Source organism: Centruroides vittatus, unplaced genomic scaffold, assembly GCF_030686945.1.
Source record: "Centruroides vittatus isolate TY-2023 unplaced genomic scaffold, ASM3068694v2 contig_564, whole genome shotgun sequence".
Taxonomy (NCBI): domain Eukaryota; kingdom Metazoa; phylum Arthropoda; class Arachnida; order Scorpiones; family Buthidae; genus Centruroides; species Centruroides vittatus.
This window is the reverse complement of record NW_027122335.1, coordinates 1,890,775-1,917,279: the sequence shown is the minus strand read 5'-3', so window position 1 is coordinate 1,917,279 and position 26,505 is coordinate 1,890,775. Positions and strand designations below refer to the sequence as shown.

General features: G+C 34.9%; 1 protein-coding gene across 1 annotated transcript in view; it reads right to left on the bottom strand.

The window, feature by feature from the left end:
• LOC136978935 (sodium channel protein 1 brain-like) overlaps positions 1-26,505 on the bottom strand; it is an 84,825-nt gene that overhangs the window by 48,186 nt on the left and 10,134 nt on the right. The window contains exons 4-9 of the mRNA XM_067274772.1: positions 26,358-26,486; positions 24,479-24,585; positions 17,056-17,162; positions 14,517-14,659; positions 758-902; positions 514-648 (exon numbers count right to left, since the gene is read on the bottom strand). Of these exons, the coding sequence (XP_067130873.1) occupies positions 514-648; positions 758-902; positions 14,517-14,659; positions 17,056-17,162; positions 24,479-24,585; positions 26,358-26,486 (766 nt within the window). The remainder of the gene's footprint in view (positions 1-513; positions 649-757; positions 903-14,516; positions 14,660-17,055; positions 17,163-24,478; positions 24,586-26,357; positions 26,487-26,505) is intronic.

Genomic DNA, 26,505 nt, shown 5'->3' with positions numbered 1-26,505 from the left:
AAGTTAATTATATACATTAACAAGAGTCATTTATTTTACGGACACAACAATGTCCAGGGAAGTTATGGCAGAATTTTTGAATGTGAGCCTCTGTCTAACCCACAGATGTAAGTTTTACAGAAGCTCACATTCAAACCCAGACAATATCCAAGTCAGTATTATGCTTAGAATGTGTCACAACCATGTTTGCTTTTTCCACAGAGATGGACATGCTTTAATACCTAAAATCAAATATTCATAAATCACTAACTTCTAATAAGGAGAACATATGCTGTTTAGCAGCCTCTTACTCTGGGTCAGATGCTGCTTGTGGGGTTATTTCTTTGCTTCATTTCTTCCCATAGACCTTATTGAAATTGGTGGCTCTACCCACAGCATTATTCTATGGTTTATTAGAACTATTTTGTCATCTCATCTTGACAAGATTGATAAGAAAGTTATTATTGTTATTAATATTATTACATTATTAGTATTAAAGAATTGATTAATTAAAAAACACTGTATGAACAATACCTGTAATGTTTTCTTTGCTTCTTCTTCATAAGCAATTGCTACCACAGCTAATGTCAAATTCACTAAATAAAATGATCCCAAAAAAATAATAAGGATAAAAAAAATTATACTTGCAAGACCAGTTGCATCAATTATCTAAATGTAGGGGGAAAAAATATATATATACATATATAATATTACTCAGATACTTCACAAAGCACTAAACTATAATTTATTTAAATATTCAGATATTATTTTATATTACCTTGTTGTAAATATCTTCCCAAAAATCTAATGTTATTAGCTGAAGTGTATTTAACACAGCCCAACCATAAGAATCAAAATTAGTATATCCATGGTTAGGATTGTCTCCAATGTCAGGAAGACATGTGTAATTCTTGGGACACAATCTAATAAACATAATATAGTTTTTATTTTAACATATAAAAACTAAAAAATTATGGGTTTTTAAAGCCATATTTATTCAGAAATTAAAAACTTGGAAGTGTCATTTTATTGATAATTTTAAAACAAATGTTCAAAATGATTCCAATGTAACTTTAGTTAATATAAAAAAGATGCTCTAATATATAAAAGTATTCTAGACTTATTCTTTATACTTTCTATTGCAAACTACATAATAGCTGGCTGTCTTGCAAAAGTCTTTTGATTTTTGAAGCACAAGAATTTCGCAAGGCACACAGGCTTTATACTCCATATTTCAAATTCTTCCAGGTGTAAATGCCTGCCTATTCTTATTGAAAGGTCCAAAATGTATTATCAAGCTAACTGTCTTAAATCTCAAGTGTCTTGTCCATATCCATCCTGATAGCTGTCAAATCAATCCTAAAGGAAACTGGTCAAATACTTTATTGTCTTTTGGCTGCTCATCTTGCCCTGTCTAGGTCATTTCTCTAATCATTACAATACAGCCATTGAACATGTCAGGAATTTACTTATCGTCAACAACCTCAAGTTTCTTGTTTCAGACAAAACAAAACAGTTGATATCCTGCTCCAATGACAATTGTCAATACAGATTGCCAGCATTCTTGCAGACAATCTGTTCTTCAAACAGGTTGCACAATTTTAAATAATGATTCCTTAGTAGACAGCTAACAAAATATCATGCCTAGTATTGTCAAATGTGAAAAGATAGTAATTTATATAATGATATAATATATTGTAGAGTGGCTGGCAATACTGCACTACTGAAGAGCCGATATAGTGTTCTTTGTTATCTGACAGTTTTTGTTCTTAGCCTATGTGTATCAGTATCTGTATTGAGCATTGGCAAGATGAGTGAAAAGTATGAATGAAAAGTAGATTGTTTAATGTAGTCTGAATAAAGTATGAATCATTTAACATAACAAGTATCCAAACTGATTTTAAACACCACCTTTACAGATTCTCTTCATCCTAAAAATATTTCTTTCTCTCAACTATTCTTTGAGGTCAAAACATACAAAACTAATTGACCTTTCAGATCTTTAGTTAAGAAAAGGTCACACTAAACATACAATGTTGAAAAAATCTTCTCTAAACTTTTTACTTTTCTGTTGAACTTCCATCCTTTTATAAGAAAATTTTTTATCAAGTCCTCTTTTCACAATGAAAAGGCTATGAATTCTGCTTTATCTAATATTCCTTCTGAATTTTGTTGCTTTATATATATATATATATATATATATATATATATAAGCAATAAAATCCTACCTGTTCTCTTCGTTAAGCACAGTCCTGTTTTATATATATATATATAATGGGACTCTGCTTAATGAAGAGAACAGGTAAGATTCCAAAGAAAATTTAGGACATCACATCCAAAGAATCAAAGAACTTATTGAACATCATAAAAAATATGAATTAACACTGTTTTGCCTTTGTAGATTTCAGAAAAGCTTTTAACTCTTTCTTCCCATCTGCTGTAGTGAAAGCCTTAGAATCTAATTATAAACAAAACATATTCATTGATATAATCAGGAAGATCTATAATCAAGCAACAACAACCATCTGTTTTGAAAAAAAAAGGCAAGGATCAGGTTTTGAAAAAGGGGTTAGACAAGGAGACAGAATATTATCAAAACTATTTAATGCTATATTAGAGGAAGTTTTCAGAACAAAACTGAAGCAAGAAAGGAATTAAAATTAATGGAAAATTTCTGAGTCATCTCTGCTTTGCAAACAATATAGTTATCATTACCTATAACCCATATGAATTAGAAGAAATGCTAGAAGAACTAGCTGGGGCAAGCATTCAAGTGGGATTGAAAATGAATCTGCAAAGATGAAAGTAATTTTTAATGAATTTACTATGAAAAAGAAGATTATGACAAACAGAACCAAGATTGAAGAAGTATAAAATTATGTCTACCTGGTTCAAGGAATAACTAATTCATTTGAGATATTGTTATCCATAAACAGAAGAATAAGAATCAGATGGAATACATTTTGCAAAATAGAACCATTCAAAAAGAAACCTACCAATGTGCCTGAAAAGAAAAGTATTCAACCAATGTGTTCTACCAGCATTCACCTATAGAACAAAACAAGGAATACTAACAAGCCATACAATATAGATGCTACAGATAACACAAAGAACAGATATAGCGCTATATCTGTTCTTTGCTATATCATCGCGCATGCGCTATATCGACAGATATAGCGCATGCGCGATGGTCATCGCGCTTTCGAACTATCTTCATTTGAATTTGTTCTTAAAAGATCGGAACGCAGTTTTTTTAAAAATAATAGAATCCAGCAGTTAACCTGAAGAAGGACACGGAAGGCGTCCAGAAAACGTTCGTTGAATTGAATTTATTTATTTCACACCGGTCAATAGGCACAAGTGAGTTCGATTTATATTTTAACACAAAGAAGTATGGAAATATGCATGCTGGGCATTATGAGAAGAGACAGGAAGTGAATTGTCTGAATTAGAAATCAAACAAAAGGTATATGATATCATTGATAGCATCAAACATTCAAAATGGCAATGGCTGGACACATTGCTAGAAGACACAACAGATTGACTACAAATACCCTAGACTGGTATTCATGTGTGATCAAATGCCCAAGATGAAGACTCCAAGTACAATGGAGTAACGAAATTGGAAAACCAAAGCATTGGACAGGGAAAAATGGAAAAGATTAGAGGAAACCTTCATCTAGCAGTGGATTGACAAAGGTTGATGTTGAGTATGATGATATATATATATATATATATTACATATAAAACTAAATGTGATAAATATTATTAATCAGTATGGCTGATTAATTAATAAACTATCAAAGTCCACTCTGGGCCAATCTTTTCTTTCAGATTATTCTAAACTAGTAAAGAATGCCCAGCATTGTCCAGGAACTCAGGGAGGGGATTGAGTTGTCCTAGTTATAAGATAGCATTATGTTTCCCACAGGATGGCAGAGGTTAACTATGCAAAATTTGGTGCAAATCAGTCAAAGGGTTTAGGAGTTTGTAGGAGAGATAAAATCAGCAGGAAGGAGTGAGGGGACCAATTTTTAAGGTAGCTTATATACATTGTAAAGTAATAAGCTTTCCACTGGTGTGCGGCAGTTGGCAACACAGCGTGACCACTGTCCCCAACCTACATGACACAGCTAACTCCACTTTTTGGATTGATGTGCTCCTGTTCAGACACTCATCTTACCACATGCTCCAACCACTCTTTCCACAGTCAATGTAATTGTAATTCTTGTATATAGTTCTGTAAAATAAACTCTTAACCACAACCATTAGACTCAATTGTTTGTCGTGGAATCATTCTTTCAACACAACAATTATACTACTTGTGGATTGACCAACATAACCGATTTCCTTCTCAAGAAGTATGCCTTAGTGGCCTCCTCAGGTGAAAGAATTAAAAAAAAAGTTTGTTTTGGTATATATATTCTGAGATTACCTCAAAAGTAAGAAATAAACAAAGAAACAAAGTATTTCTTTATATACATTTATTTACACCTGTGTAAACACGCCAATTAGAAGGGGGAATTTTATTTTCTTTCGTCAGGATGGTCTAGGGCCCTCGCATATGTGGGTGATGGTTCTGGTAGCAGAAAAGACAATAAACAGTTTCTTCTGTAAACACCTTAGAAAAATCCTATTATGTAAGCATAATTTGACAAAGTCCTAATTTCGATAGTATGTCTGTGGAGTAAGTTCTTGGAGTCTTTTTTTCTTTCTTTCCTTCCTGATAGGGCAGCGGTGAGTTAGAGTTTGATGTAGAGTTTGTTACTATCCTGTGCGGAGGATAGTAACAAATTGGGCACACTTGGGGATGATGTGGAGAGAAAGTTGTAATTGTTGAGGAGGAACAAACTCTCTGTCCTTCTACGATAGAGGTTTTATATGTTTTTCATGTTTACTTTGTTTTCCCATTGGTTGAACTTCCCCTTTTCTCACTCCCCTATTAGTCTCAAACTTCAGGTCGCAAGAAAGGTCTCCCAGTTCGGGTCGCAAGAAAGGTCTGCCTGGGATAGTTTATCCAACACCATCCGTTTGATTTTGATCAACTATTACCGATGACTAAGACACCTGCACTCATTATTTTATCTTGTCTTTTCCTTTTTATTGTATTTTAAGTTTTAAATAATTCTGTGAGGTTGCCAAATTCGTGATATCCAAATGTCAGGACTTATCATATGTGGGGTGAAAGAAAGTGAGGAAAATAGCTGCAATGACAAACAAACCCGTTTATTTACACTGAGTTTTACAATCTAGTGTGTCCTGCGTGTCTTGTCTTCTGGTGGCTCTCGATGGTTCGGTTGTTGGCCCCCGGGCAGACAGTTGATGCTCGACCGTGGGAGGTTGTGACAAATGGTAAAAGCCCGAAGTTCAGTCGGATGGTGTCCACTCATAGAGGCAGGGGAAAGTCTGGACAGTGGATTATAGTTGTCAGCTGGGAAAAATCTGAACAGTAGTCGACACGGACAGAAGCCGGGAGAAGTCTTCACAAGGGGAGGCAGAAAAAAGTCTGCTTTGCCCTTGAGATCCAGGTTTTTATAAGATTTCACTTCCCTGAATCTCCAGCTTCCGATTGGTCGGTTTCCTGTATCTAGGCAGATGACCAACCATTTCCAGCTACTAAAGGTTTTAAATTCGACACTGTTTTAATCCGATCAAGGGAAATTAATCACAACTTGAAACTCCTGCTCGCATTCAATTGTTTCGAATTCTTATAAGTCTGATACATAATATCAGTGCTGCATCTCCTTTTAAGGTTAAAAACATTTCTCTCTCAATTAATAATTTTAATATTTCCCGATTTTATTTAAGGTTTTCTTCCAATTTTTACGAGCATCAGAATCAAAGCTTGATCCCTTGATTTGACATTTTAATGATATTTTTAACACATGAGCTCAGCTCGAATATCGCTCGGGCTTCACAATTCCTTTCTCATTCTCTTTTGATCTTAAATTTGTTTCCCCCTATTCTTTATGAGCAATGATGTCAAACAGGGCCGGATTATTGAATAGGCAAAGTAGACAAATGTCTAGGGCCCATCATTTGGATGGGCCCGGCTTCAGTGCAGAAGATTTCTCTGTTTCAAAACGAGTTAAAATTATTTAAGAAGTTTGATAGAACAGAAAAGGCTGTATTTAAGAATTCTTACTAAGCTCCGCCCGACTAGCCATTGCCTAAAAAAGGTCAACAGCAACTCGTGCGTCAGAAGTAATGTATGCTACGAAATCTCTCGCACCATCTAGAAATATTCCTGATATATAGTTATGATTTATTTTCTAAATCTAAACTTATACGTTGCGACATCGCATATTCGATATATCGTTCAAGTTGCTCGAGTGCGAAGATATTACAATTGAATAGTGTTTTATAAAAGAGTTAAAAAGGGTGACACTACGGTGTGACTTGGGATGACACCACGATATCCACACCGGGTGTCACCCATGCTAGCTACGCTAATGTCACATTATATAAGATTTGTTTAGAAGCAACTTATTTAAATGGGGCCCCAATTAAAATTTTGTCTAGGGCCCGCTAGAGGCTTAATCCGGCGCTGATGTCAAAGTCAAGTGTCATCGCTTAACAGTTACTAATTTATTAAAATACACTTTTCCTTTAATTACAGACTATTTCCAGGACCTCAAACCTGTAATTTGCTTTTCCTTGACAAAGATGTATTTCATGACAACTACAACTTTCTTTTAGGCATTTTATTGTAAATAAGGCTCACTTGCACATGCCACAACTGAAAAGTAACCAAAAGAACACAATTTATGTTGGTAGATATGTCATAAAATAAGACTAATTCTTATTTTTAAATAATGGTATGATATGATTAATACCAGGGGGGAATCCTGACCAAAATTTTTGGGCATGCTGAAAGTTAAAAGAATAATAGGCCTATCTCTAGCACTAAACAAAAGGAAGAAATGTTATTTGGTGTGAATTAAAAAATATGACTATTATAAAGTGAATTATATCTACACATGAAATACTGTATATGAAATATAATGAAAAAGTATTAAAAATTTATGATGATAATTCAAATTTTGTGGGCTTGACACTGGGGCCCAGGGCTTATGTCCTATTAATCTCTATGTAGATCTGCCCCTGTACACAATACACGTATGCTGACTGGGTACTGCAAGCTTTTGATACAATCTGGCAGTGTTAAATGCTTCATATGACGTCATGCGTGCGCACTTGTTTGCCTAAACAAACCTTCATATGAGCAAGTAATCGAGTTCCCACAAGCATTGCACTGTGTAAGGCCGCCGACTTCCAGGGGAAAACAGTTAATCACACGTCAGGAAAACCTAGGGTCGAAATCGTATGTGGGTGGTGACGGTAGGAGACAAAGATGACAAGTGTCTTACACAAAACCGTTTATTCTAACTACTAAGTTAACTTACATATAATTGCAGTACAACACAATCTAGATCGTTAGCGTAGCGTTGTTGAGGTAACGTTGGGAACGTTCCGGGGCTTCCTCAGAAAATTCTGGAAAGACAGTCTCTGGGTGCTGATGGACGATGAGGTATGGTCCCATTGCAGATAAGAGGGAATCTTGTTTCGTTTCCCATGATCTCCGGATCGTCTTGACCTGGGTAGACTCGACTGGAGATGCACCCTCTGCAGGAGAACCGCCGCACTTCTTTTCCAAAAGACCGAAGGAGAATCGACCTCTTTGTCGGAAGGAGAACCCCCTGTCTTCGCGACTCGAGAGTTTTATAATATTTTCCCTCTTGAATCTCACCCTTTTGATTGGTTCTATTCCTCCTCTCCCTTACCCCGATTGGTCATTTCTTTTGTTTTTATGCGAAACCGGAGACTGATCTGGGTCGGGAGAGTTCCGAGAGGTGTTGACAGAGTCTTTGAAGTTCGTGCTCGTATATTCCGCCGTTATGGCCCTCTGACGATTTTGACCTCCCCGCGGTCTGCCAGATGCTTCGGTGGCCATTTACCCCCCTTTGTTTCCCGTTTCTGACACTCGTACACGAGCACCTGGACAAAGCTCCTTCTCTCTCGGTTGACATCCCCTCGGTCATTCATTATCGTGTCGTGTTTGTTTTAGGAAAAGTTTTGGGAGAGTTTCTTTCGTGTCTGGTTTACATCACCAACACATGTTCCTGACACGATTTGACTCTCGAAACTTCCCGACTTCGGAACTTTATAATTATTCACCATTTTTACGCGTTTTTGCAATCCCTACACACTGATTTAAAACAGCTAGCCATTAGCTGCCAATTTAAAAGCTAACACAAATGATAAAAGAGTTTACACGTTACAATAAATTATTATTGGCATATTTGTTCTCATATAAAAAGTATATTGACAGTCAAAACTTTCTATGCGGCACTTGCTAAGCAAGCCCAGAAAATTCACCCGATTAATACTAAAACAATGAAAACATAAAAATATTATAAGCCTACATACAAAAGTTTAGTTTCATCCAAAAGGAAGTAAATTTACTCCTTAGTATTGTATATGATAACATAATAGTATTATCATAAGAAACGAATGAACAAGACAATATAAACAAAGCAAATATACAACTACCTAAACTGCATGAATCAAAACTGAAACTGAAAATATAAGGTGATAATAAGTTTTAAAAAGCTCACATGGTGGTGAAGGGGATTGATCTTGAACAGAGCAGACAAATGACTATGCAAGAGAAATGCCATGGTAAAAACATCGTTCTTGTGTATTTTCCTTTTCCTTTTTTAATTTGAAAACGTATAGCTTATATTCATCTGGAAGGAATAAGCTTTCCAATAGCAAAAGAATTTTAAAAATTGATTCAGTAGATTCAATGATTACCTCTAGCAAACAAACAAACAAACATTCTCACTTTATATATTAATATAGATTAAATTTATTTATATTTATTTATTTCTAATTATTAAACTTAACATGAGATGGCAGTTTAATCATTTAAGTCTAGTTAGGGTGACCATCTGTCCCCAATTTCAAGGACAGATCCCCATTTTTGACCCTTTAATCCTGGCAAGAAAACATCCCTGGTTTTGTCCCCAGAAAGGAGTACTGTCCCTGTTTTCCCCCATTTTTCATTTTCCTGTGGTTACTGTAACATTATCACTACCAGTTTTTCATCAGAGGACATGTCCATATCATTATCAAAGATTTTTTCATTTTTGCCAGGTAATTTTTTATGAAGTAACCATTTTTTCAGGAAATACCAAAAAGAAGCCAAATTTTAAAACACAGAAAAAGAATATAGCTAAAAAAAATGCCAAAAGTAAATAAACAGGAGTGCCTGTACATTGGGACACTTGGGGCACATGCCCACCTTTGTTGTTGGGTTTCCCTTTTCTTAATCTGCAAGAGAGCTGTAAGGTTTCATTTTATTTTAAAATCAGTTACACATTTTCATCACAGAAAAATTTTTACTGATGACAAAATAAAAATATTTGTTATTGACCAAAAATTTGTTCCAGCAGGTTGTGATTGTTCGGTTGAGTACTGAAGTACCAATGTATTTAATTAACATGATTTTGATATACATGGTATAATTGAAGGATTAATTAACTGCATTAATCAAGGGATATCTGTATATATATGTGTGTGTACATACACTGATGTGCAAAACTTAAGCAACAATTGTTTTTTCCTGTAACTCCACAAGAAATCATCTGGGAGACATGAAATTCAGAATACAGAGACAGTATTTTGTACTTAAAGGATGAAGAAAGCATACTAGCTCAAAAATGAATAGAATGCATACAGTATGGAATCAAAGCCTCCTTCTTATTGTAGTCTTGCACTGCATGCACTGACTGCAAATTTTCTGCATGCCCTCAAGTCACCTGTAATGTCTTCTTCCTGAATACAAATCTCCTTTCTACTGAATTGGATGTCCATTGTACTGATCACAACAAGTCCTTTTCTACAATTTCATGGCTGTCTGCTTAAAAAGTACATTGTTGCTTAAGTTTTGCACACCAGTGTATATATATTCCCTCTTTTATAGCTTGTGCCCCCTCTTTTTAGGGTGCGACTATGCAGACGTGAGCGAGCGAATTTTCCGAGCGAGCGAGAATATGTGGCGAGAGGAGGCGAGACGCGATAAATATCAAAACCGGTCAGATATGTGCGAGAACCAGAAATTCGCTCTCGCCAGCATTATTTTTCGCTTCTCACCTGTGCATGGTTTTCCTTTGCGAAAACTAAATCTCTCGTAACCTCTTGCTCGCTCTAAATTCGCGTCTGCATAGTCGCACCCTTACAGTCTACAGGTACCACTGGCTATAAACCTTATTGGAGGAGAGCTATTCGATTGAAGCGAATGAGCTCAATCAAAATTAAAATGTTTAGGTCTCAGTCATATGTATGGTACATGTCCCTACTGTGAGGTACTGGACAGGTCCAAACTATTACAAAATTTGCAAAAAATTTTATTTGGTTTAGAGGAAAAAAAATGAAATAAAAAGTTGTTAGCAGCTAGACCCAGACTTTGTTATTTTAAACCAGTAATTTTTAACAGAGGGGCCACGGCCCCCTGGGGGTCTGTAAGAAGTTTGTAGGGGCCACCAAATTATGCAAAATTTCTTTCAAAATATAATAAAAAGAAAACTGATGCATGACCGAATATCGTATTGAAAAGTGAAATAAGAAAGATAAAGTTTTCCTATTTAGTTTTTTTTTTATTTCTCATTTCTTCCTACATACAACATTGTTAGTACAGAAGAAATAAATGCAAATACGCTACTTACACCACAATATTTACTTCTTTTATTCCAAAGAAATTCTAAGAAACTATTAATGCTTGGAATTTTAAAAATAATTAGGAAAAATAGTAGGCTTAGTAGTAGGCTTTGAAAATTTAAATGTTTTTGCAAAAGATATGCAAAATCTTTAAGACAAGTTGTGGGTGTTTTAGTTTTAGTTTAGTTTTAGCGTTGACTTTGGATTGATTTATTGACCTGTTTCTTATTTTATTTTTTGTTAAAAATTAATGAGCTTTCATGTTTAATTGTGAAGTTTGAATGTTATTTAAATAGATAATGAAATAATAAAGTTATGATTTACATTTATTATATAAAAAAATAAAGCAATAATAAAATAATCAATTTATTATTATAGACAATTTAACAAATATAAATTATTATTAAAAAAATGGAAGTAAAAAAAAAATTATAAAATATTTGGTGGGCCGCAAGTATGAAAAGGTTAAGAACCACTGTTTTAAACAATTTGACGCAAAATCATAAACAAGAAAAAGAATGTAAGTTTTAAGATCAACCATCTCCAGTTGGGAGATTGAAATATACTTCAATTTTGACCTCTCCTATTATCCAGATGGAAATCTTGTTACACCTAATAACAAGGGAACAACCATTTGGAGAGCAAGGACAAGAGAAAGCAACCAATTGAAATATTGATATAACCCCTGGTCTTTAAGGACATGGAAGAGCCAGACACAAGCACAGTGACAAATGCAGCAGAGCACAAGAGACAGCTTGGAGCACCGCTCAACACAGAATACAGCAGAACAAAGCGCTCAACACAGAACAGGACATAAAAGGCAGTTCTTCTTAACTGTGTCATTGGACAATTTTGTGTTAGACAAAATCGTCATTGCTCCTTGTCACTGACTGTTAACTATCTCTCCATCCATGCACCTCCCATGGTAAATCTCATCCCAATGAACATCTTGCCATTGCCCTGGGGCTACATCATGATTCTCCTCACTGAAAAATAACCCTTGCTGGAATACAACCATCTGTGAAATGAACTTTTGAACAAGTGTTGACATTCTCGGACAGAATTTTTCATCCATCATTGTAAACAGCCTTTTTAGTTTTAAATAAAGACAGTTTTTGTAAAGGCATTTCATATCTGTGCCTCCGCATCCACCACAGACATAAGAAGGGATCCTTGACCATCCAGACATGGAATTTAATGATTCCTCCTTTAGTCAGCTAACCCACAGTACAGTACAGTACCCATTTGACAGTACTTATACAGCATATGTAGGCTGCTACTGCACACCCTAAAAAGTGAAGATTGACATGCGTTCCTGGATCTGCTGAAAAAAATCTGGTCACTCTACTCTAGTCCAAATTGCTTGATGTCTTATTAATTAGCCATATTGTAATCCAATAAAAATATGGCTTATCATTTGATCTTTATCAAATTTGGCTTTATATGTAAATTAACTGTATCATTTTAATACATATGTCGTTTAAATTATTTGTATCACATGATAATGTATGTTGAAATTAATTTTGTAAAACAATTTTAAGTAACTACAGCAAATTATTGTATTTTGAGCTTTCACGGTGACAACTAATAAAGGATAGGTACCCAAAATGCATATTATCAAAAAATGAAGGGCTGAAGTATTTGTATTATTTTTATATTATTTGTATATTTTAAGATAAATAAATTAGTTTTACAGGTTTTCTATTGTCTGTGAAAATGAGGAACGAATGTTTCAGTTTTCCAAAACATAAAATTAAGCAAGAAATAAATTTTATTCACATACAATTTTTCAATTTGTAAAATCAAAAAGTCATAAATACTTCTTTTACTAGACTAAGTATTACACATAGATCCTTCCTTATACAATCTCCTGAAATCCAGAAATACATGTAACCAGTTAAATAAAACAAATGGAACCAATTTCCAGCACAAATTTATAAGAAAACAGGCTAACTTGACCATATTAAGCAGGCTAACTTGAGTTAGCTTAAAGTTGCCTGTTTAACACAATCAAAAACATTTGCTTTCTTATAAATTTGTGCTGGAAATTGGTACCATTTGTTTTATTTATTAAGTATATCCAGTTTTGAGTAGTTGATTATGAACACCAGTTATTCCATGACTTTTTACTTTTAAAAAATGTTGTAAAAAATATTTTTACATCATGAAACTATAGAGTAACTTTTTTTTGTAATATTAATGTTTGTATTAGTTGTTCTTATTTCTTAATTTTTAATGAGAGCTATTGTTATGGGAAACAGATATCAAAAGTTCTTGTAAAACACTACTGTAAGTAAACTTAAAAATACAATAAATATCATTATAAAAAAATAGCACTAATCAACATGAGAATAACAAAAATGCTTGTTTTATTATTTTCATATTGGTAACAATAGTGCTTTAAACCACAGTTTAAAAGTAAAGTGGCATAACATCAGATAATAATTTAAAATAATTTTTCAAAATTATAAATTTTGAAAAACTCTTACAAACGTAATTTATAATTAAAATTTATTTTATCAAATTATCTCCTGAAAGAAAATTGAAACTCAGTCAATGGTTAACAAGATATTATTATTTATTAATGACTTATTTTAGGCAAAAAAAAAAATGTTTTTTTTTATAAACATATATAAACATCTCAAAGCCTGATATTTAATCATAAGCCAAATGATTGCCATATTAAAATCAGGCTACTTTACAGCTACTATTAATAATTATACTGATTATACAATAAACTTGTCCTCAATCAGTGCCTTAAGTAACCATGGACGGTGTAGCCAAGTAATAAATAACAGAATCCTGAGAATCGCTCGGCTTTGATAAAAATTTAAAAAAGTTTATTAATTACAGTTAACACCGATAGTTTTCAAAGAAATAATTGTACACACTTACTAACTAAGAAAATACAAAGACACTTGGGACCACCCGTAACAATATCACCAATTGGTCCCCACGTACCAACAAAACAAAAGACTTATTCTAAGTTATATCTAGCTTAACTATAGTTTAACTAAATTTACAAAGTAAAGGGCCCTAGAGCAAAATAAGGTTGATAAGAATTATACAGGAATTGTCAGAATGAAAAAGTTCAAAGGGGTGACTGGCAATAATAATAAAAAAAACCTCGGATCCGTTCTTTAACAATCTCTTTGTTATGTGCTTTGTTATGTGCTCATCCTGCTTTCCTCTCTCCCAGAAAAATCTTCCTTCCTTTCATTCCAATCTCCCTCTCTCCTCTGCCAGTAAACCCTCGACCAATTAGGTGTCACCCTCTTTTGTTTTATTACAGTTCAGACCACATGGGTTAACTAACTACAGTGTGGTTAAGTAAACAGAAGCCGGAAGTACAGTTTTTACCGCAGGAAGATAGTATAAGGAAAGTAAAGAAAAGAAAAATAAATAACAAGGCTTAATAAGGCCACAATGGTTATATCTAAAATTAAATATGCTTGGAACTGGACAATTGAATGGTGGTCCAAGTAGTGTAATTGGCAATGCATCTACACAGTAAGCGGGAATTGCAGGTTTGAGTTCCACTCCAGACTAATTCTTTTCTTCCAGAATATTACTAAATTATTTAATAAATATTAATTTAATTAATTATTAAATTTAATAAGAGATGGCACCTAAAGCCTACCTTTAATACCAAATTACTCAGGCTTTAATTATTAACAGTAGTGGTAAAATATATAGCAATCATTTGGCTTACATTTCTTTATAAAATAAATTAAAATCTATCTATAGTATAATTTTAAAGATTTATACTTTATATATGTATTTATTATCATTATATTTCTTCTTTAATTACATACCTAGCAGCTGTGTTATTGCTACATATAAGTTCATTATGGTCAGAAAGAATTATGTTCGGCGATTCAACAGAAACTGATGAATAAGTTCCATTTATGAAATTTGAAGTAAGTACACATTTTTGTCTTAATACACCCATATATAACTGTAAAAAAATTATTATTGATTTTTTTATATAATTAAAAATTTTTAGAGATTCAAATTATAATAAATCAGAAATTACACTAATTTATTATCATTCATTTAAAATTAAATAATATTCAAAGTTTCTTATAAATCAGTGCTTAATTTAATTTTTGCACTTTTTATATTTATATTGTAAGTTTTTCTTTTCTTGTATACTATATTCCATATGTGTATGATCATATTAAATTAATAATGGTTAGATGATTAGCTGAAAATGTTTTTAATTAAAAGTTTTACTAAATTAAGATACAGGCATAAATGCATGCATAGGCCATATGCATGTATGAGCCACACCCCATTTATGAAATAATATATTTGGAAAAAGTAAAAATCTTAGAATTCTGCCAAAAGACAAGAGTAAAGACATGGATATACAGAAATATGGCAACACTGCAAATTCAAACAGGGATGAAGTAATGGTTAATGCTTATTGTTTACTGCTTGTTCAGTGTGTGTTAAACATGGTTCGAGTGAGAGTGAGTATACAGTAAAGTTTAAATTGAAGGTGGTGCAGTATGCACAAGAAAATGGAAATTGAGCAACAGGAAGAAAGTTTGATGTAGATGAAAAAAATGTGTGGCAATGGATTCAAACAAAGAACGCTCTTGAGAAAACATCTTAAAATTGGCAATCGTTTCACAGAAAGACAGCAAAATATGACCTGGAAGCAAATCTGTTGAAATATAACTGTGAAATTTGGGCAAATGAATGTTCTGTATCTGTTAAAATGATTCAGTTCAAAGCCCAAAGGATTGCTCAAAATATGAAAATTCCCAAAAGTGAATTTAAGGAAAGTTATGGCTGGGCAAGATGTTTTATGGCATAACATGAGCTTGTGATTTGGTGTCAAATTTCAATGGTACAGCAGCTTCCTAATATCTACAAAGAGAAACTGCTTGCATTTCAAAAACATGTCCTCAGCTTAAGAAAGACACACGGCTACAACTTAAGGGCAATAGGTAATGCTGATAAAACTCCTGTCTTCTTTGATATGCCAGTAACACTACAGTCAATCAAGCAGGTGAAAAAACAGTTCTGGTGTGAACAGCAGGAGCAGAAAAGTAGCATTCTACTGTAATGCTGTGCATCACTGCTAATGGAAACAAGCTGCCACTTTATGTCATTTTTAAGCGTAAAACTCTGCCAAAAGAAACACTACCATCTGGAATATTGGTACAAATTGAAGATCAAGGCTAGATGACAGAAGAACTCTATATAAATTAGCTGAAGTCAGTATGGTTTCAGCATCCAGGTGCAATGTTACATCAGCAGTCCAAGTTGGATGTTGACTGAAAGCATGAAAAAGATGAGGGAAGAGAAAAGTAACATGGTTGTGATACCAGGAGGAATGACTAGAATGCTGCAACCACTTGATGTGGTAGCCCTCAACCATCCTTTTAAAGTTCATGTGCGGCATTTCTACCATGATTGGAAGTGCACTGCAATGGAGATGACACTGACCATGAGGCTAAGAAAACCATCATGGTCTCAGATGTGTGAATGAACTGTGGCTTCAAGGAAACCAATACCAAAAGAAATGGTATCCAAAAGTTTCAAAGTCACATCCATTTCCAAAGCAATGGATGGGTCAGATGACACAATCTTATATCATCTGAGAATGAAGACTCAAGTGACACTGGTAGTGTCAGTGAACTTTCAAGCAAAGAACAAACAATAGCTGTCAGTTTCAAATGGAAACATTAATTATAGTTTTTATAGTCCTGCAGCATTATTGCTTAGTTGGGGCCTCAGACAGCTCCCTTCTTTTCTTCTTTTTCACACCTTTTTCTTTTTCTTACTTCTTGCTCCTGGTGGCCTAAAACCTCCAAATAATCTTGCTACAAGTCCTAAGGTATGTAAAGACAATTAATGATAATAAATTGCTTTAGAATTTTAAATTGTTTTAAAATTATTCATTATCTTAAGTATAGGCCACACCCTAATGTTGGACATAAAATTTAGAGTAAAAAAGTGCAGCCTATACCTGCATAAATATGGTTCATGTTTTTATTGATTTCTTGAATCTTATTTAATTAAAATTTATATTGTATATTTCAGTTAAAAATGAGAAATTACCAATTATTATTAAATTTTGTTTCAGTTCCATTTGTATTCATATATCAAACAGTTTCATGTTTTAAAAAGTATCTTCATTTTTATCATTTCCATATTTTATATTCATGCAGAAATAATACCATTTTCTGTCAAATACTCTTTTATAAATTCTTATTAATGAAAAACTATTGGCAAAAGAAATTTAAAATTTTAATTATCCCAAATTAAAAATTATAATACAAATAATATTATAACATAAACTTGTAATATTGTAATTAAATATTATCTATATGACCTAACCTGTAATGCAAGCAAAGCAAATACCATAAGACAAAAAACAGTTAGAGTCATAACTTCTGCTAACATTCTAATCGAACATAACATGGCATTCACAATAGTCTTGAGACCTAAAATTTGAAACAAACATAAAAATTACAATTAAATGATAAACTTATTTAATAAAATATGGAAATACAATTTTAAATTTATTTAACACGTTTTTATTTATTATTTTCATATTTTATTCAGTTAACATATTGATGTATAGTGGAATTACCTAGGATTTAGCTAATTGCTAGATTATTTAATTATTTCTGTTTTTCTAATAATACAGTAGCCAATGGATACATACAGTACCAAAAAGCCTTCAGCAAATGTATGAAGAAAATTTAGCCTATTTAAGTTGTAATTGCAATTTGTAATGATAGTATATATAGTATAAACCAAGAAGAATAATCCAAAAACATGCAATTTATTACGTGTAATGCTACATTGAACCTAAGTGTTATTGAACATAAACGTACTCAGCAAAAAACATAAACTCCAATAACCACCACCTTATAAGTTGCTGAGGAAATTTTTAATTAAGAAAACGAACGTTTTCGGTCTATTCAATAGACCATCATCAGGTTAGAACATACGAAAATGGAATACATTATAAATGGAACATCACGTATAAAATTCAAAAATACCAAAAAATCGTTAACATCCGAACCAATCAGAATAAAAATTAAAACGTAAATGGTACATAAGTGTAAAAATAAAATAACATACTACATTGGCTAAACATTAATTAATAACCAATAACATTAATAAAATAATTGATACATTATAAAAGAAACAACAAGTGTAAAATAAGAACTTATTACTCGTACTCATGTACTAAAATTACCTATCCTAACCGGATGGTAACTGTTACAACTAATTAAAATTAGAATTAAAGTTTAAGTTCTTATTTTGCACTTGTTGTTTCTTTTATAATGTATCAATTATTTTATTAATGTTATTGGTTATTAATTAATGTTTAGCCAATGTAGTATGTTATTTTATTTTTACACTTATGTACCATTTACGTTTTAATTTTTATTCTGATTGGTTCGGATGTTAACGATTTTTTGGTATTTTTGAATTTTATACGTGATGTTCCATTTATAATGTATTCCATTTTCGTATGTTCTAACCTGATGATGGTCTATTGAATAGACCGAAAACGTTCGTTTTCTTAATTAAAAATTCCCTCAGCATCTTATAAGGTGGTGGTTATTGGAGCCTAAGTGTTATTTCATACCATAGCTTCACCAATACTGTTAATGAGCACCAGGTTCCCAAAAGAATAGAGAGCTGTCAGTGCAAAGACCATTTTGGATCCCTCTTTTGAAGACCCTTCTTTTACAAATAACATAGTGATATTAAAGTAAAAAAAAATAATCTAGTAGGATTTAGATTTATACTAGATTATTTTATTGTGGCTGACAATTTAAAAAATTTTTTCCCTTTGATAGGTCCCTAAAACTTGTGGGATCTGGGGCAACTCCCCAGCTGCACTCCTCTCATAGGGCCTGTTGAGCATTGTAACAAGAACTTGCTGTTCACAGTTATGGAATAAAAAAGAAAAAAGTTCATACCAAAATAGACCTGAAAAACAAGAATAGTAATTTCTTGTTGAACAAAATTCTAATACCTCATAGGGCCACCTCAAGTCTTAACAGCAGCTTTACAACACTTTAACATAGAATGAACTGTCACGTGAGTGTTGGTTGGACGTGTGGCCTGGCCGCTGATAGATGATGCTGAGCCTAGTCCACTGCACGTGTAAGATTGTCTTTGTCTATCCTCAGTTTAGTGTGGGACCTCGTGCTAGAGACTATTGTAGTTTCGTGGCTCTTTGTTACTCTGGTTACTGACAATAAAGTTTACTCAGTCTCTGTAGGTTTACTCTACTTTATTTAGTGTTCAACGTAACACAATGTTACATGGTGTCAGAATAAAACATCTTGTGCTGATTGATCTGTTTGCAATTTCTACTGCCCGATATCGAATCGTACGCTACCGTCTAATATGGATAGAGCACCACTAAAAGCCCCAGCAGAGCTAGTTGTGTCTGATGGCAACATGTCTACCACATGGAAGCTGTGGAAACAGCATTATGAATGGTTTGTGATGGCCACACAACTATCGGAGAAACCGTCTAATGTTCAAGCAGCAGTCCTCATGGTGGTCATAGGTCAAGATGCAATGGTCATCTTCAACACCTTTTCGCTCACGGAGGAGGAGAAAACGGATCCACTAATAATCCTTCAAAAGTTTGATACCTATTTTGCTCCCCTTGCAAATAAAATGTATACCCACTGGTTGTTCAACAGGCATGTGCAGTCGGAAGGTGAGTCATTTGATAAATTCTTGACCGACCTTAGAACCAAAATTTGGGAATGTAATTTTGGCATACAAGAGGACAGTCTCTTAAGAGACAAAATAGTGCAGGGCATGTGCTCCGATACAATTAGAGAATAATTGCTTAGAAAATCCACTCTGACGCTGGATCGTGCTATTCAGATCTGTAGAGCCAGCGAGTCAGCGTCCACACAATTGCAAGAGATGCAACCTAGGATGGAATTTGTGAACAGTGATGTGAATTCTCTAAAATTTGCAAAAAAGAAGATGATACCAGCAACGCAGGCAAATAATGCTGCAGAGTGTATGTGTTGGCGATGCAGCATGTTGCATGAGTATCAAAAGTGTCCTTCATTTAAGGTCCGTGCTGCCAGTGTTCAAAAAAGGGCCATTACACTAGAAATTGTCCTTCTAGACGGCAAATGTCCCAGCAGACTTGTGAATTGCAGCTCCCTGAGGAGTCGGACAAAGAACGTGAGTATGACTGTTTGTCTGTGTTGGAGTTGCTCCAGGACCAACCCACATGTCTGAGTGTTTCCCAATCATGGCGTGTTCTGGTCAGATTCTCCAGTGGAATTTCTGCTGTGTTCAAGTTGGACACTGGAGCAGATGGTGATGTCAAGACATTGAATTAAGGAAAATGGCACAAGCTAAAAGTAATCCCTAATGTTGTACGTCGTATTCGTTCCTTCAACCACACCTATACGCCAGTGCTAGGTGAATGTGTTGCTAGTTGTGTTGTGGAAGGTCATAGTGCAAGAATAAAGTTCATTGTTGTGGAAGGCGAATATTCTCCATTGCTAGGCAAAGATACCTGTGAAAAATTCAATCTTGTTTGCCGAGTAGAAATAGTTGAACTAGAAGAAGTCGCAGTGCCAGATAATATTTTTAGAGGTATTGGCTGTATCACAGACTTCGTGTATGACATAGAATTAATAGACAATCCAGTTCTTTGCGTGAATCTACCACAAAATATTCCTTATGCAATTCATGCAGAAGTCAAGAAGGAGTTGGACAATATGGTCAAGCTAAAAGTGCTCAAACCAGTCTCCCACCTGACACCAGCAGTGAGTCCTTTAGTGGTAGTGCACAAAGAGGGTAGGATCTGCTTGTGCATGGATCCGTCAGACATTAATAAAGCCATCAAAAGGCATCATTTTCCATTTAAAACCGTGGAAGACATAGCTGCACGTATAACTAATGCACACTACTTTACCCTGTTAGATGCCCAAAAAGGATTTTGGCAATTGCCTGTTACACCATGTACTGCCAACTTGCTAACAGTGAATACTCCATGGAGCCGATACTCCTTTCAACATGTGCCATTTGGCCTGGCATCGGCACCCGAGATTTTTCAGCTAGTAATGCAGAACATCTTAAAGGGCTGCCAAAACACTGAGTGTTCTATGGACGACATTTTGATCTGGGCAGACAATATACCAGACTTACATAAATTCACCAATGAGGTACTATCCTGCCTGTACAAGCAGGGTGTTAGATTAAACAAAGAAAAATGTGCATTTGAGCAAACATCAGTAAACTGTCTGGGTCATGTCTTCAGTGCTCAAGGCATGCAGATTGACCCCGAAAAGGTCGAAGCTATCAACAGTTTGAAAGTCCCTACTAACATCATGGAGTTACAACTCTTCTTAGGAATGACTAATTATGTTTCTAAATTTATTCCCAGCTACTCCACTATAACTGAACCCCTTCGGTCACTGCTTCAGAAAGGCGTGACCTGGACCTGGGACCATCAGCAACAGAATGCTTTCAATAGCTTGAAAAATTCATTGAAAAAAGCTCCATTACTGGCATTCTATGATGTCAATAAAGCTGTAACCCTATCAGTAGATTCCAGTTCGTATGCCGTGGGAGCAGTGCTATTGCAAGAGGGATGCCCTATAGCATATTCAACAAAAGGCACTAACTGATGCTCAACAGAGATACCCACAGATTGAGAAGGAAGCATTCGCAATACGGCATGGGTGTATAAAATTCCATGACTACATCTATGGGAAGCAGTTAACAATTGAAACCGACCATAAGCCATTAGAAAGCATTGCAAAAAAAATCCCTGAACACAGCACCACCTTGATTACAACGTCTGTTATTCGACGTTCTCCAATATGCACCTACAGTGGTATACAAGCGTTGCAGAGACATTCCTGTGGCTGATGCTCTAAGCCGGAACTGTGCAACAGTAATTTCTTGTGACCCACTAGATGATTTTATTGTTGCTGTGAACGTTCCACTGGCAGAATGCAAGGTAGCTGACTTACATCAAGCGATAGAGGACAATACAAAACTACAGCAACTTATTACGATCATATAAGAGGGCTGGCCAGACTCAATTGATCAAATTCCAGTTACCATTTGTGAATTTTGGACGTACAGAGACGAACTATCAGTATACGAAGGACTCGTTTTTAAAGGGAAAAGACTCTTAGTGCCCTTAAAACTCCGTCCAGCTTATCTCCAGAAGTTCCACCTGGGTCACTCCGGGATTCAATTAATGCTCAATCGAGCTAGACAAATCATCTTTTGGCCAGGTATAACTAATGCACACTACTTTACGAGATAGAGAACATTACTGCGGCTTGTCACATTTGCCAAGTCACAGCTCGTGCTCCTGATCAGGAGTCTCTCCTCATGAAGCCTGTACCATGATAGCCTTGGCAGCGTCTCGCCAGTGATTTGTTTGAGGTGGCAGGTGACACCTATGTGCTAGTGGCCAACAGTTACTCGGGCTTCTTTGAATACGAAAAAATAAACAATCCCATCACATTGGCAGTCATCAACTTTTTAAAGCATGTCTTTGCAGTGCATGGAATTCCAGACACCCTGGAATCTGACAATGGGCCTCAATACGCTTCACATCAGTTCCGTCAATTCTGTTTACAGTGGAAGATCAATCACATAACTGCCTCTCCCAAATATCCTCAGTCCAACGGGCTGGCCAAGAGGTACTGTACATACAAATGGCCAAATCTATCATCAAACGATGTCGTGCTGATGGAACAGATGAATCACTGGTGCTTTTAAACTGGCAGAATCTACCACGCAGTGGTCTTGGTTCCCCTGCAGAGCATTTGTTTGGGAGGCAGACTGCAACATTATTCCCAATTCACCCGTCTGCAAGGTCAGTAGGTTTTCAAGACGTGTTCCCCAAACTACAATCCATTCGCACCCCACAAGCACAACATCGTCGGACTGTTGAACATCCTTCATTGCCCAAGCATTCATCAGTGAGACTCCAAACTGCTCATAGGCAATGGTCACCAGCAATAGTGGAAAAGCGACTTCCACAACCTCGGTCCTACTTAGTGCATACTGCAGATGGTTCATTGCTACATCGTAATTCTTCGATGGTAATGCCAACCAAGGCCCAGTTTCCACCTACTTCTATCCCAGCACTTTCTGCCGAGGACCCTACTGCGCCGGAAGCAGGGCCGGATTATCGAATAGGCAAAGTAGACATTTGTCTAGGGCCCGTAATTCGGAGGGGCCCGGCTTCAGTGCAGAAGATTTCTCTGTTTCGATTTCGAAACTCAAATTGAAATTCGATAGGACAGAAACGGCTGTATTTAAAAATTCTTACTAAGCTCCGCTCGACTAGCCATTACCTAAAATAAAAAAAAAGGTCAACAGCCACCCGCGCGTCAGAAGTAATGTACGCCACGGGATCTCGCGCCATCTAGAAATATTCCTAGGGCCGCGTCTCGTGGTAGTACTGATGTATGGATGGTTATGATTTATTTTCTAAATCTACACTTACACATCGCGACATCGCATCTTCGATATAGCATTCAAGTTGCTCGAGTGCAAAGATATTACAATTCAATAGTGTTTTATAAAAGAGTTAAAAAGTTATGGGTGACACCACGATATCTGCACCGGGTGTCACCCATGCTAGCTACGCTAATGTCACATTATATAAGATTTGTTTAGATGCAACTTATTTAAATGGGGCCCAATTAAAATTTTGTCTAGGGCCCGCTAGAGGCTTAATCCGGCGCTGGCCGGAAAGTAACATTCAGCTGGCCGACAGTGAATCCAAGAACAGTCAAGGCATGGTTACGACGACTCGCTCCGGCAGAATTGTACGTCCTCCAAATAGACTAAACTTGTAAACGAGCTCAGTTCAATATATTCACGATCTAGAGGGGTCTGATAAAAAAAAAGGGGGGGAAAATGTCATGTGAGTGTCGGTTGGACGTGTGGCCTGGCCGCCGATAGATGGCGCTGAGCCTAGTCCACTGCACGTGTAAGATTGTCTTTGTCTCAGTTTAGTGTGAGACCTCGTGCTAGAGACTATTGTAGTTCCGTGGCTCTTTGTTACTCTGGTTACTGACAATAAAGTTTACTCAGTCTCTGTAGGTTTACTCTACTTTATTTAGTGTTCAACGTAACACAACATTACATGAATGAGAAATATTACATTTTGTTATCGTACAAATACTATTGTAAACAACCACACAGAACACCAGGGTATAGTCAAGAGTGAAGTGCAACATGACTCTTAAAATTTTTCGTGCGTGTTTGTATTCCAAAAGCTTTTACATTCCACCAAACATCCATTTAATGCCTGAAGAAGAATTCTGGTGGAATTGGAGTTCAAAAACATTTGTGGTGAATTTTTTGTTTTGTTTATTTCTATGCACACTGGTCATCAGTTTTGTTGGGTATGCTGTTAAATACTATTATATACTATACTATGATATTATGGTGCAAGAAAGATAATTATTGTACAGTATATCTGGCAATGCTGAGCACCACCAAATATTAGCAGCAGATTGATGCTACCCAGGAAATTTGAGATTATGCTAGCCAAAATAAGTGTTAGATTAGTGATGGTCAACCTGTACACTTTTTACACTTACAAAGCACAATTTAATTATGCTATGTAAGTGTAAAAATTACAGACCACATGTCTGTATTTTGCACATACAATATATTTAAAAAAGACCAATATTAAACATCAATAATAATCTGCTTTAATAATTTTCCAATTTGTTCTGTTATCAGTAGAAAATAGTAAATTTTATTATTTTACCTGGTAATATAGAAACTGTTTTCAAAGCTCTTAAAACACGGAATGTTCGTAAACCTGCAAGATTACCAAATCCTACTCCAAAAGCTTGAAGAGCAATTGTTAAATACCTAAAAGTACACAAAATATTTATATTATATTTAGAAATATTTTTAAAATATTTTTTGTTACATGTAAAAATAAGCAGTTATATTTTTAAAATTCAAACATATATTGTTTTTATGTGGGCAATCCAGAAAGTAACTTATGTTTTGGCCACTAGGGGCATGGGATTGGGCTAGAGTTGCCATTTTGGCATCTGAACATCTCTTCGAAGACTCATTACGCATTCAGCTGTGTTTGGGTATGGTTTGTGTTGCTTCTGCTTTGTCCACTGTAATTTTTAAAATGTTGCTGCAATTGAAAATCCTACAAGTTGTGAAATGCAGTCTGTGATTAAGTTTTTGTTGGCAAATATACCACAAACCAATCATTGACATTGATCGATTGGCAACTTTGTTAGGTATCCGGAAACGATGTAATGAGTGAAGGCAGAGCAAGGCAGTGGTGCATTATGTTTAAAAATGGCTGCACTAATGTTCATGAAGAAAAGCAAAGTGGCCGACTGAGAATTTTTGACTAATAAACTGTTGACAAAAATCAATGGAAAGATTTGTGAAAATTGCTGCTTCACAATTATGGAGCTCTCATTTGAGTTTCCACAAATTTCACAGAGTTTGTTCATGAGGTTATAACACACAAACTAGGCTACCATAAGTTTTTTGCCAGATGGATACTGAAAATCTTGTCAGATGACCACAAAAAACAGCACATGGCAGCATTGTTGACATTTCTGGAAGCCTACCACAGAGATCATTATTAATTTCTCAAGTCGTGTCATAACTGGGGATGAGACTTGGATAAAACATTTAAATTGTGAGACAAAAAAACCAGTCTATGGAGTGGGGACACATAAGTTCCCCTATAAAACCAAGGAAATGTTTGCAAATGTTGTCAGCAAGAAAGATCATGCCGACTGTTTTTTGAAACAGGAAGAGTGTGCTTCTAGTGGATTTCCTCAAACATGGTTCTACAATAAACTCTGAGAGATATTGTGAAATATTAAAAAAGTTAAAAAGAGTGATTCAAAACAAACATTGAGGAAAATAAGAGTTCCAAGATTTTGTTCCATCAGGTAACTGTTCAGTCAGACCTGAAGAACTTGAAAGGAGTTTGTAGTGTTCATTTTTTGTATTATATGCACTGGAGTTGGTTCTGTGTTTGTTGTACACATACACCATTCCACAAAGGCATATATGTTAATAGTGGTATTTTTTCAGTGGCCTTGTGAATTTCTACTTGTTCTAAATATCCGAGATATTGTTTTCAGGTGGAACTATATATGAAGTGTCCATGGTCAAAATGCATGTCTATGTTGGGGTTGGAAGCAAAGGTGGCTAAAGAAGTGTTAGCTGACCCTTTCATGATGGAATTCCAATGCTCTTTGAGGTGGGTGTGTGAAGAGCATATTGTATCACTATGTATTCCAAGTGACAATTAGTTCTGTGATATGAGAAAATATTAGCTCTGTTACTTTATTCTGCTGCTTTTGGTTTTGATGCTTGTATTAATTATTTATTACTATTACTTATAAATTTTTAATAGTTCTCCCAAGTTAATATTCAATAATGTATGCTGAGTGCTTTCAGAGCTGTACCCTCAGGGTTTTATTGTACCAAAAAAAATTACCAAATTCCTTTTAATATATGTATTTCTAAAACATACTGTATAATTTAAATCTTGTGAAAATTTGTACTGTATATACAAGTTATTTATGTAAAAGCTTGAGTTATAAATTATATTAAATTCATAAGCCTATTAAGTGATTTTATTTTATACTTACCCTGATAAAATAACAATAAAATCCAACCAATTCCAAGCATTTCTTAAGTAAGTAAATTTATCTAAAATAAAACCTTTTGCAATTGATTTTATAATCATTTCTGCTGTATATATGCTAAGAAATACATACCTGAAATAAGGACATCATA